The sequence below is a fragment of the Epinephelus moara genome, chromosome 12, assembly GCF_006386435.1.
Source record: "Epinephelus moara isolate mb chromosome 12, YSFRI_EMoa_1.0, whole genome shotgun sequence".
Taxonomy (NCBI): Eukaryota; Metazoa; Chordata; class Actinopteri; order Perciformes; family Serranidae; genus Epinephelus; species Epinephelus moara.
Genome location: NC_065517.1, coordinates 39,808,366 through 39,820,441, shown reverse-complemented (window position 1 = coordinate 39,820,441; position 12,076 = coordinate 39,808,366). Strand labels below are relative to the sequence as shown.

Sequence of the window (12,076 nt, the reverse complement as noted above, 5' to 3'; positions counted from 1 at the left end):
GCGTTCCCGTGCCGCCAGCAGAAGGGGAGAGCAAGCGGCAATGGCGAACAGTGCACCAGGTAAAATAGCTATTCCAGCATTGGCTACAACTGCCTACACGGCTAAACAACCCAAAAAAAGGAAGACAGAACTCAGTTCCCTGGAGCCCCGGAGGGAGGGGAAGGGTGAGGGAGAGCGAGAGCCGAGGCTCGGGAGTATGTGCGGGGCTGCGAGGGAGGGATGGGGAGGGCTGCTGCACGGAGAGGGAGAGCCGAGGCTCCCAGAGAGGAAGAAATAGAACCAAGTAGGATAAAATACTCGCGTGCTTGTCTGGTAGGAGGGGCTCAGGGCGGAGACGAACAAAACCTAACTCGGATGAGACTGAAAAATCAACTGTTTTCAGGCTTTCTACCTACTGCAGCTTTAACCCAGACGGGAGCTCAGTGTGGCGGGACCAGCTCTGCCACTCTGTGTCGAACACACACAGAGGCCCTGCTCTCAGTGACGTTGGCGGAGAGAGCTAAACACTCCTAAGTGTGGTTATACTTCACAAGATGTTGATGCAGACACTACTTGTTGCCACAAGTTCAGCAGCTCCTTTGTATGTAAGGGCAGAAACAGGAGCAACCTTTTGAAACATCTAGCGAAAGTGCATCACAGTTCATCTCCATATGTGATAAGAGTGTGTCTGTAATAGTGTTTCATGCAGGTTACTGAGGTTTCTGGCATTGTTCTCCCTGTTAAAGGTTTTTTTTGGAATGAGTCATGCTGTAAAGCTTTGCTGTAGCAGAATGTTGATTTATATACTGAACTAACATACACAGAAATTAAAGCAATGTTGATTATGTTCTTATTTTGTTTCATTTTATTCTCTTAAAAAACCACAGAAGAACTGATAAGAGTACCGTTAAAGTACCGGATCGATAAGCGGTATCGTTAAAATCTTATAGATACCAATCCCTAGGTCCAGGACACGTTTAGCCTAGACTAGCACAAAGATGGGAAGCAGGGGGAAACGCCAAAGAAGGTTTATTGTGTTGTGTATAAACCTTATGTGTAACTACCTTAACTGTGAACTCAGGTTTATGAGTGCACTCCTATCCTGCCAGCCTGGGAGGCTTTGCCTTTGGGAGGGAAAGCCATTCATAAGTAAGTAGCTCTAACAGATCCAAGAGGAGTGTGCGACTTGTTTGTGCACACTCGGCTGTAAAAAGAACACTTCTGTTTCACACTTTGCTTTGTGTTGATTAAATGTCTTGTGGCTGTAAAACGGGAGCTTTTAATAGAAGTGCTTGTTTCCTGCTATAACTGCATGTGTCTTTGTTAATTACAGAGAATTAGATGGACATCTTGTGGAGCAGTGCACCGTGGACACGGACACCACCACCGGGCAGAGTGTTCCAGCTGTCATTGGTAATTACAGAAGAACACTTTGTCTTTTAAATGGGTTAAACAAACTGTAACAGCTTTGACCCAGTGTGCATCATTTACTATTCATGAGAAGAACTTGTTTCTTTGTGACATTTAAGTGAGTCCCCTTCTCCATGTGTGAATTATACATATGCATACAGGCTATTTTAGAGTTTAGAGTCTCCTGATGGAGGAAACTGAATCATTGTGTTGTGCTGTGAGATGTACAGCTGCAGCAGAGTGAGAGAAACCACACATATATACATCAATAATTAAGACAGACAGCAGGCTGACTCACTTGACTGGACCGCTGAACCACCTGCATTTCTGCAGTTAGCACAGAGAGGCTGATGTCTCTGTAATCAACCCTTAAACTCTGCATCACAGAGAGAAATATGATGCCCAGATCTTAAGTTCAGGTACAGTACAGGATTTGTTATTTGTCTGTGTGAGAGTAGTTACAAAATACTGCAAAACATTTTGCAACAGACTATGTTGGACTTTTGTTTGTGTTAAACAAGCGGCAACCTTCCAGTGCCAAAAACTGCAGCTCCTCTGATGGCCACTTGAGGCTGGCTCTACACTGTAAACCCCAATTCGCTTGCTCAACTTCATTTTTTTTGTTGTTTGGGAAACAGCTTGCACTCAAAACTTTTAGTTCAGTATAATACAGCAACATGAAAGTTTTAACTACACCAGACACTTAATAAATGTGTCACATGACCCTTGTCTGACAGGAAGTTTATATCAGTTTGACATAACTTTTTGTTGTTGGTGTTAGAGCATTTAATCTTACATCATATGAACATAAACTCACTGAGAACACATTGTAAAACCTTTTTTGAAAATATAACTGAACTCTTAAAACATATTGTGGTGAGCTTGCAAGAATAAGGCAGAGATGAGATGCCCTTTATTTCACCTTCATGCAACTTTATGTTAGTCACTCTAATATCCTCACAGGTGGGAGGTCACTGACTGTGTATACGACGCAACTCATGATGCAAAATGTCTTTTACCACAACATGAACTGTGACCATTGTGAAACACATAAACATTAATCACTGCGTAAATTGTAATATGAGTGATTTAGAAAACATTTCAACAGTTGTCTTCGGCTTACGGCCTTAAACACATCATCTCGTGGCATGCTGGGAAACTCCACCCATTTAGCCCCAACACACCACAATACCTATGTTAAGTTAGGGCTGCTCGATTATGGAAGAAATCATAATCACGATTATTTTGGTCAAAATTGAAATCACGATTATGCGGCGCACGTAGTGACTTATATTGTTTGCACGACGGCATGTCATTTCTGTCTCTACATGGTCGCGCGTTTACAATTCTCTGCTCTCTGTATCGTGCACAGCGGAGTTCGGCCCCGGTGCGCACACGCACACACATACACGTGTGCGCACACACACACGCAGACAACCTCTCTCGCTCTGCCATTTTCCGCACGCTGTTTTTGAAATCTTCTGCGATCACCTGCCCCTCGCATTATTCGTAGTTATCCAACTTGACTGGCTCGTGGAGTGAATAGAGAGAGGAGGGGAGGGGGCGGTATTGCGCATGTGCGGCTTCCGTTGAAGACAAATTAACACATCCAGGCGTCTGTGACCAAAAATCGTTTACCCTTGATTTCATTAAGTTTGAAATCGTTTGACCTCAAAATCGTAATCGCGATCACCAGACGATTAATTGCACAGCATTATGTTAAGTGCACAATGATAGTGTTGTTTATTGGCCTTGAACTAATAAGGCAAAATCAGCTTTATACATTTTAGTCACGTTAACTCAAAAATTGTTGATTTAACATAAGAAATGATGTCAGGCTCACAGGAGATGAGTTTTTATGTCAAGTGAACGTAAAGTTTTTATGTCATTTTGACAATCCAGGGCATTTGTGTTAGCCCGGTGTTGCCAGACCCAATTCGCAAATCGAATATGAGCTTGTGAGATCAGGATGGTTTCACCAGGCTACATTTGTGTAGAGTTTACATAAAAAGTTTGTGTCATGGATGGATTGGGGTGAACAGTGTATGAGTGAATTAATCCTCATAGACTCTTATATTAAAATGCCCAACTTAGCAGCAGAAATAAACATGTTTATAGCCTGGTACAAAACAAAAAAAACAAACATTTATTGTCTTTATAGCAGGGTTCACACAAGATGCTTCAAGTGCGTTAATTTTAGGGATTTTATGGGAACAAATCAAGCACTGGAATACCTTAGAAACTGACTTTGAAATTCAAATGAATAACATAACATTATTTTATAGGAATAAAAAGCAATGACTGTCCCTGTTTACTCAGTGTAGAGGTCTATGTTGTGAGCTGGCAGTCTAAAAAGGCATCTGAGGCACCATCTTATATTCACATAGGATGATGGACCAACATGTTTCAACTTTAGACAGTGTTTATCAGGGTATAAAATGCATTGGAACAGGTTTGTCAATTTAATACAAATTGGTATGTCATGTGAGAAAGGTCACAGGACATACTGTGAGCCTACTCAAAGGAAATATACCTATATTTTATTCAGTACTTAATATTATTGGTGTTTCTGAATAAGTATTATCAATGGTGGTCAGTGCCTTGGATGCCTTTTTAGACAGCAAGCCCACACCATGGACTTCTACACTGAGTAAACAGGGACAGTCATTGCTTTTTATTCCTGTGTGCCTGTTAGTTCTATCCTTGAAGAGCACCTCATTTTTTTTTTTACAATTGCCTACACCTTGTTACTTGACCCAGTACAGCACCCCCCAATTTTTTTGTTCTACAACACTGTCTTAGTTCTTGACCAATGTTTTGTTCATCAGGTCATTATAATGAAATTGCGCCACCATCTTATTTCACCATACTCTCCTTCTCTTTTGACCCACCTGACATCATAGTTAAGTCACAGTAGACATTGATCTCAGGCCCCTGAATCGCATTGTATCGTAATAATATCTTGGCAGACTTTGTGGTGTCAGCAAATATTATATTGTCCAAAGAATCAATATGATATCGTATCGTGATGAAACCAAGTATTTACACCCCTATTGATGCCAGATTTACAGAGCCTAGGTGTAGCTGTAGGTGTCGCTGTTTCAGTGTGTTTTCAGTTCATGAAGGTTAATTCTAACAATTTGGTCTCAGCGTTTGGTTGAATTAAAAGCATTAGCATTAGTATTATCACATTTGTCATGCCTGTAAATGCACCGTGCTAACCAAGCTACCAGCGAGCGCTGGGGTGAGCTGCAGTATATCATCCAAATATATTCACTTCCGGCTCCAAAAATCCAAGATTATCAAGGTCAGTGATTCAGAACAGGAGTCCGCAAACCAATGAGTGATGTCAAGGTGGCTACATCCTCTATTTTACACACTCTATGGTTTAATACCAAGCAGTCATATTTCACACTTGTCCTTTGCTGCAGTGTCAGCGCACACGTTCCCCTAACGCTGATTCAGCTTCATCATAAATCTAACTTGGATGTGAAATGGGAGAAATGGCTGATCTGTGAATCAGCGAACCAAAGAAAATTAGGTCTCACTTCATTTCTATGTCTTTTCATCTTTTTTTTTTCTTCCAGGGACCATCCCCGAGGAGATCGTGGAGGATATCAAGGGTAGGTGTGATGGAGTTGTTTTCGGGTTTAATATTTGCATCTCTTGCTTTGCTCCCAAGAGGGTGGTGGATTGTTATGAATTATTCTCTTCAAGGACAGCACTCCCAGAAGAAAACAACACAAAACATCCAAACTTGTAGAGAGACTGTGGCTGTTTGCTTCATTACCGTCCCTCCAATGCAACATTATCCTGCTGAAAACTGATGTTTGTTTCATAACACTGCAGATATGTGACTTACTTGGTCTGTGCTGCAAAGTAGTCACATCAGTAATGTCATTAAAGCTCTCATTGAGGACTAATGCTCCATCTTATAACCTTTTAATTCATTATCAGCTGATATTATTGCATACAGTCATTAAGGAGGCAACAGATAGGATTCATTTTTTTTAGCTTGGCGCCACCTAGCATCAGTGGTGTTGCGTTGCACTGTCGCAACAACCAAATTGAACGTGGGGATCAGAGAAAATAAATAAAATGTAGGCTGTAAAGCCACCAGTATACCTCTATGTATATGTAGAATGAAAAGGTGTGTGGATACCTCTATGTATATGTAGAATGAAAAGGTGTGTGGACACTCTACTGAATAAATGAGTAAAGAGATCGAGCAACAATTATCAGATTTATCTGAAGAAAAAACAAATAGTAAAGCAAATAATTATAGCAGAATGCACAGTATCAGTACAAACAACTCACAGTGAATGATACCAATATGTACAGTATCAGTACAAACAGCTCACAGTGAATGATACCAATATGCACAGTACCAGTACAAACAACAGTAGACACAGTGGAATTATACCAATATGCACATGTAAACAGTCCCCATTCTAGAATAAACACTACCGTATGGAAACCATGCGGCCGGTTGGAGCTCAAATTGAATGGGAAACAAAGTCCAGTGTTCACTTAGCTGGGCGTAACTTAGCTGGGCGATGTGCGTGGATAGCTGCCTCCGTGAGAAGAGAACAGAAGGAAGGGAGGGGGGTATCACTGTCCGAGGGCTGCCGTAGAATGGCAACCAGGATGTCAGCCGACCAACACTCGCTACCCGCTCCCTGGTTGCGGCGATTTGCGATGCTGGCCAGCTAGGAATGAACTAGCAGCCAGTACAGTACAGTCCTCTCTGGTCTAGCTAACATTTAGCCGTGTTACTTACTGATCCATTAGAAAGAAAGCTAGCTGGACATGGGTTTTGAAGCCTCTTTGGTCACGGAGCTCCCTCCATCTCTTGAACGCCTGACTGAGGTTTACTCTTGTTTTTCCTCTTCTTTTATCACTCTCCTTTTTGCTCTTCTTTGCCTCCTCACACAGAGGAGCTCCTTTTCTTTTGCTAGGCCGTTTTTCACTTGTCTCCAAACTTTGTCCGTCTGCCATTGTGCTCGTGACTCAACTATCTCATGCCCAACTCCTCATAAGGACCAGCTCCAGTCCCTGATTGGCTGACCGACCAGTTTCGCAATACATGACGCGTTTCCTGCCGTAAAGCAGATTTTTTCCGCGAAATTTCGGCACCGGTGGCAGAAGCTTATTGCAAAGATTGCAGAGCCACTAAGTAACCTATGTAAACGCTGATAGTCTGATTTTACTGTGGACACTACCCTGTGCAACCCACATTATTTTCATCATGATATATTTAGGAAAAGATGCTGTCTGTTGCCTCTTTAAGGACATTAGTTAAAATGTTAATCCTTAGTTTTAAATGAACCTGTCTCTTAGTTTGGTCGTCTGCTCATTGGTTTGGTTTTGTCTTCTGCAGTCAGAACATGTTTTGTCAGTGACCTGCAGAGAGGCCTCAAGATCCAGGAAGCCAAATTTAACCTGGATGGTACAGCTGAGGTGAGTGAAATGTTTGCCGGCCTCACACCAAATTTCTTTTCAAGCAGTTTCACTCTCACAGACAAATTTTCAATGTTGGAATAAACTCAGGAGTTTTAAATCAGCTGGTGCGCTCCTGTAATCTCAAATGTTTCGTGTAAGGTGCTCATGAAATTGTTAATATGTCATATTTGTTAAAGGGAGTTTGGCGTAATATTTTCCACCAGGAGCAGGATGGGAAATAGACTCAAAAAGAAAAATCTTAAATTGTGTGACTAAAAACTCACATTGTCTTTAGGTGTCAGAGGGTGTCACTTAGTCTTTTAAAAGTCTTTTCAAAGTCCACCAGTGTATGGTAGGCATAAGTTATACTCAGTCTGTGAACAAGTTTGCATTAAATAAGGCTTTGTTGTGTATTTATTTACAATTCCTCCTTGTCGTGAATGTGTTTGTAGCGTCCAGACCCTCCTCCAGATGTTGCTTACCCTCTGGATGGTGAGAAAATCCTGCACGTCAAAGGATCAATCAGGTAGTTCACTGGATTATGCTTTTTACATCTGCTGTTGCCTTTAACTGAGCCAGCAGACCCAGAGACTCTACTCTTTATTTGTCTATTGTAGAAAAAATACATGTTGAAAGAATGTGTTACAACTCTACTTTTTATTTTCGGTGTATTAATTTTTGTCGTGATAGAAGGTCCTCCTGTAAAATGAGATGGTGTTAATGTCCTCTTATGATCTGTGGTTCTCTCTCTGCTGTACCGTCCATATATGGGACAGTACATTTGTCTTTTAACTTGCTTCTTTTATGCACTGTCCTTCAGTTTCTGCCACAAAGATGTCGCTCATTATATTTTCTCTTCTTTTTCTAAACAGGGACTCTGTGATGGAGATCCTGTTTGAACAGGACAATGAGGAGAAGAGTGTTGCCTCTCTGATACTTGATGCTCTCGTCAAGGTAGAGAAGATTTATTTTATTCCATGTGTCTTGGCAGGTATGATTATGAGCAGTCACTTACTTGATGCCGTCTGAATGTGAATAAACTGGACAATTTAAGGTCTTTTTTTTGGCGCCATGTTAGCACTTGAGAAAGGTCTCTAAACAGATCAACAACTTCCTGAGAAGCACTAACTGATGCAGTGATGGTGCCAGGGGAGAACACACAGTGACAGGGCTAACTGTTAGCATTAAACAGCTAACGTACCAAACAGTTACTAACAGGTTTAAGTCGAGCCATTTCGGTATCGATGTGAGTTTGCTGGGACTGTTGAACGGCTCAGTGTTGGATGTTAGCTGTGTTAGCTCGTGCTAACTGGGCAGACTCTCCAGGAGGAGAGTGGCGATCTCTGGCGTTAAAAATGATTGTATTATGGTATATTTTGACTGGAGTTGTTTCAAAAGATGTGGCAAATCAAGTCCAAAAACAGATCAACATCGGGCATGAGAGTCCTGCGGGATGGAGTCTAGGCTTTTCCGAGGTGTGTTCACAAGTTGTTTTATTCATTGTAGATCTTAACAACATTCCACTGAAAGAAAAGGCAGACATGCCGTATTGCACGATCTTCTTCAAGGCGTGACATTTTCAGCGTGTAAGTTGTTAGCTCGGCTGTTGTTGTTGCTGTTTCCTGTTGCATAGGGGTTATTGAAAACAGTAACACACAGATGGCGGGAGGTAGGGCGAATGCTGGTCAGAAAGCTGGCCAATGGCAGGCTTATACCCACAGTCTACATTCAGTGAGTCAGTGTCGTTTTCAAAATCAAATTAGCCATTTTAATGACAGTGCTCACCTCCCCACATGCAAAAGTTCACCCAAAATCAAGGTGACGTTATTTTGCAAGGGCACCGTCGCTGCGTCTTGGAGATGCGCCTGGCTACAGGAGACTAGTTTCTGCTCACTTCTGCTGCTGTGAACCATCAATATCTGGGCTGGAGGAGCCCACTTTGGTTCTTTGTGTTGCACAGTCGTTAAGATGAGAGTACAGTTCGACTCAGTGTGGTTGCTATGGCGACACTCGTCTGAGGCTATTCCGTGTAACCGAGAGCAGTTTTGTTGTTCCATGTGGGGATCAAATCAGCCTAATTAATCTCAGTGGGTGCAGCAGCAGCAGACATCACTCCGCCTCACACTCAAACTGCTACAGTAAAACATTTAAACTTGATCTGTGCAGCGCTGTACTCAGGATATATTGATGCATCAGTAGGGCTCTACACACCAGAGAGAAGGCGCTGGCTGCAGTCATGCTCATTTCAGCTGCTTCCATCCATCACATCTCGCTTTAGTCTGCACATGAAGAGTAGAAGGTGCTGTCCTGTAGAAGTAGAGCTGCTTCCTCCTGCTGCACGACTGATACAAAATGTTTTCATCATAAAACTCCTCTGAGCTGTCGTATGAGGGGGACATGGAGCAGATGACAGATATGTAAATGATCTAATTTAATAAATGTGTGTATGTGTTTCCCTTTAGTGCCCCATTGACACACGTAAGGTGCTCTCAGAGAACCTGGTGGTGATCGGAGGCACGGCCATGCTGCCGGGTTTCCTGCACCGTCTGCTGGCAGAAGTACGGCTCCTGGTGGAGAAACCCAAGTACAGCGTGCTGGCCAGCAAGAGCTTGCGTATACACGCTCCACCTGCCAAGCCCAACTGCACCGCCTGGCTCGGAGGTCAGATATGAGATTATATTTAAATGTTTATCACTACCTGCTGAACTGAAGACTTTCCGAGCAGAATAAAAGAAATCTCCAGCATCAGCACAGTGTAATAATCTATAATGTCAGCATTTTTGGAGTTTTTTAAATGAGAAGATTTTGTAAAAATAGAGTTTGTGGCTGCATTTTAGAAAGCCGTCTCTGTTGTGTTTTTTTAGTGAAACATGGCACCAAAACCAGGTGTTTTGTAGCTTGATATTGGTTGCATTCCTCGGCAAGATATGCTACCAAAACTGGGTGTTTTTAAGCAAGATGTGGTATCAAGACCAGGTGTTTTCTTTAGAGACATGGCACCAAAACCAGGTGTTTTTTAGCAAGACTTCAGCAGCATTCCCTAGCGAGACAGGCCACCAAAGCCAGATGTTTTTTAATGAGACATCAGCAGCATTTCTTACCGAGACATGCCACCAAAATGGGTGTTTTTTAGCGAGACATCGACAGCCTTTCTTAGTGAGACGTGGCACCAAAAGCGAGACATATTTTTTAGCAAGATATCGGTGAGATTTTTTTTAGCAAGACATGCCACGAACAGTGGGTGTTTTTTAGGGAGACTTTTGTGGCACCTCCAGCTGTGAATGTGTCACCAAAACCAGGTGTATTTACATTGCCCTCCGCTCAACAGGTGCCATCTTCGGGGCGCTGCAGGACATCCTGGGCAGCAGGTCAGTGTCACGAGACTACTACAACCAGACAGGCCGCATCCCAGACTGGTGCTGCTTGAGCACCCCTCCTCCTGAGTCTCTCTACGAAGCAGGAAAGACGCCTCCTCCGCTGATGAAGAGAGCCTTCTCCACAGAGAAGTAGATCGTGCTGTAACATAAGTCAAATAATGTACTCTCCTTAACTCTACGTGATAGAACAGTTCCGATATCTTAAATGTAACATCTCAACACAAGTCTTGTTCATGTGTTTATTACACAAACAGCTCTAGATGTTTGTAATGTCTGGTGGTTACGCTACGTTTTTGTATGGACCGACTGTGGACTGTTTGATGATCAGGTGAGCTGGTTTCTGACCTCACCAGACAGAACAGATAGTGGGCGTTTTAATTGATATTCCACAAGGATTACAGTGTTGAGTTTCAAATGGGTCCTGAGCTACATGCAGCTGTGCTTTGGTTTCATTTGAATTCAAATTAGAAGGGTTTCCATCCAACTCTTCTTATGCACATTTTTAATTTGGGCAAAAAAATCCTGAGTGCTTAAAATGGAAAAAAAGGAACTCAAAAAATTGCAAAGTGCAAGAGACACACATACATTAATAAATGATGGGGTACAATCATGACGTACTGTCATTGCATAGGCCCCTGCAAGCTCTCTTCATTATCTCTGGATGGCGAGTAACACACACATGTTGGTACACAAGGCTGTTACCAGAACTCCTCCAAGAGCACAGGGCTGTAATATCAGTTGTTCAAGACATTGTCGGAACATTGTCCAGTGTCCATTGTTTTCCTTCAGTTGAGGTTTATCTGGCACTTTTGTAATTACATCATCTCCTTACACCCTCCTCTTCTGCAGTGGCACCTGACTGAAGAATTAGCGCCACCTACTGCTTATCTCGATGAATCAACTCCCAATATTCACACATAAATTTGCATTTTCTTTTGTCAATTCTTTGAAAATTTGGTTAAAATTGTGCTGCGTTTAGATGGAAATCCAACTATCAAGCAAGACTGAACCTGCATGTGCACCCTTGAACTCTCACTCTGGATTTTCTTGGCAGTTAAACTGAAAAACACGTCACATTCAGCAGAAATTATTCAAATCCTCACCAAGTTAAGCTTCAGTCCTCGTTTGTCAGCAAAACTGCAGAAAAAGTTGCTGAACTTTGGAGAAAGCAGACGTTCAGTCATTCCAAGGTGATTCATGATAAAGTGTGAAGGTCTGACTGGGTTGTTTTTTTGCTCACCACAGAAAAAGTCCACCCAAAAAAGAAAGTTTCACTTATTTATTATTTGGATCTCGATGTGTAAAGTGGTTGTTGAACTTAATAAAGGCCCTGTACACTCACACAGGTGTTCTCATTTATTTTGTGTGGAGGTGAAGTGGAGGTAATCTGGGAGAAACTACGTCATGCCACCCTAAAAAGTCACTGTCTGTCCTTTTTTCCTAAAATAATGCATGTACAAAAACAAAACAATTTTAACTCAGATATTTTAGACAACTTATCCAGGTTGTCTGCAGGTCCTGAAAGTCTTAAAATGTCTGAGAATCATATGTATAAATGTAAGGCAGCAAAAGTCATTAAATAGTCTTAAATTTGAATTTGTGAGGCTTCAATGTCACAAACATTTTATCTAATTTAATTTATCCATCATTTATTTTTTTGTCAAAATGAGTCAAGCTTTTCTACGTAAAAGTCCACATTTAGGTGACAAATCTTTTAAGTCTCCACTGATCCAAATGTCTTTTTACTTTATACATTCAGTTACTGGTTGGCAAAATGTAGATTAAACTACCTCACTCTGAAAACCATATTCTACATTAAAAAACCTACCTTTGCACAGGACCACATATTAATACTACTTATCTTAATA

General features: G+C 41.9%; 1 protein-coding gene across 1 annotated transcript in view; it reads left to right on the top strand.

Annotated features, from left to right (window-relative positions):
- The window catches only part of actr10 (actin related protein 10), a 15,737-nt gene extending 4,188 nt beyond the window's left edge, over nucleotides 1-11,549 (top strand). The window contains exons 6-13 of the mRNA XM_050057490.1: nucleotides 1,061-1,128; nucleotides 1,313-1,392; nucleotides 4,977-5,012; nucleotides 6,770-6,849; nucleotides 7,284-7,357; nucleotides 7,704-7,785; nucleotides 9,294-9,492; nucleotides 10,160-11,549. Of these exons, the coding sequence (XP_049913447.1) occupies nucleotides 1,061-1,128; nucleotides 1,313-1,392; nucleotides 4,977-5,012; nucleotides 6,770-6,849; nucleotides 7,284-7,357; nucleotides 7,704-7,785; nucleotides 9,294-9,492; nucleotides 10,160-10,341 (801 nt within the window). The 3' untranslated portion in view covers nucleotides 10,342-11,549. The remainder of the gene's footprint in view (nucleotides 1-1,060; nucleotides 1,129-1,312; nucleotides 1,393-4,976; nucleotides 5,013-6,769; nucleotides 6,850-7,283; nucleotides 7,358-7,703; nucleotides 7,786-9,293; nucleotides 9,493-10,159) is intronic.
- The last annotated feature ends 527 nt before the right edge of the window (nucleotides 11,550-12,076 follow it).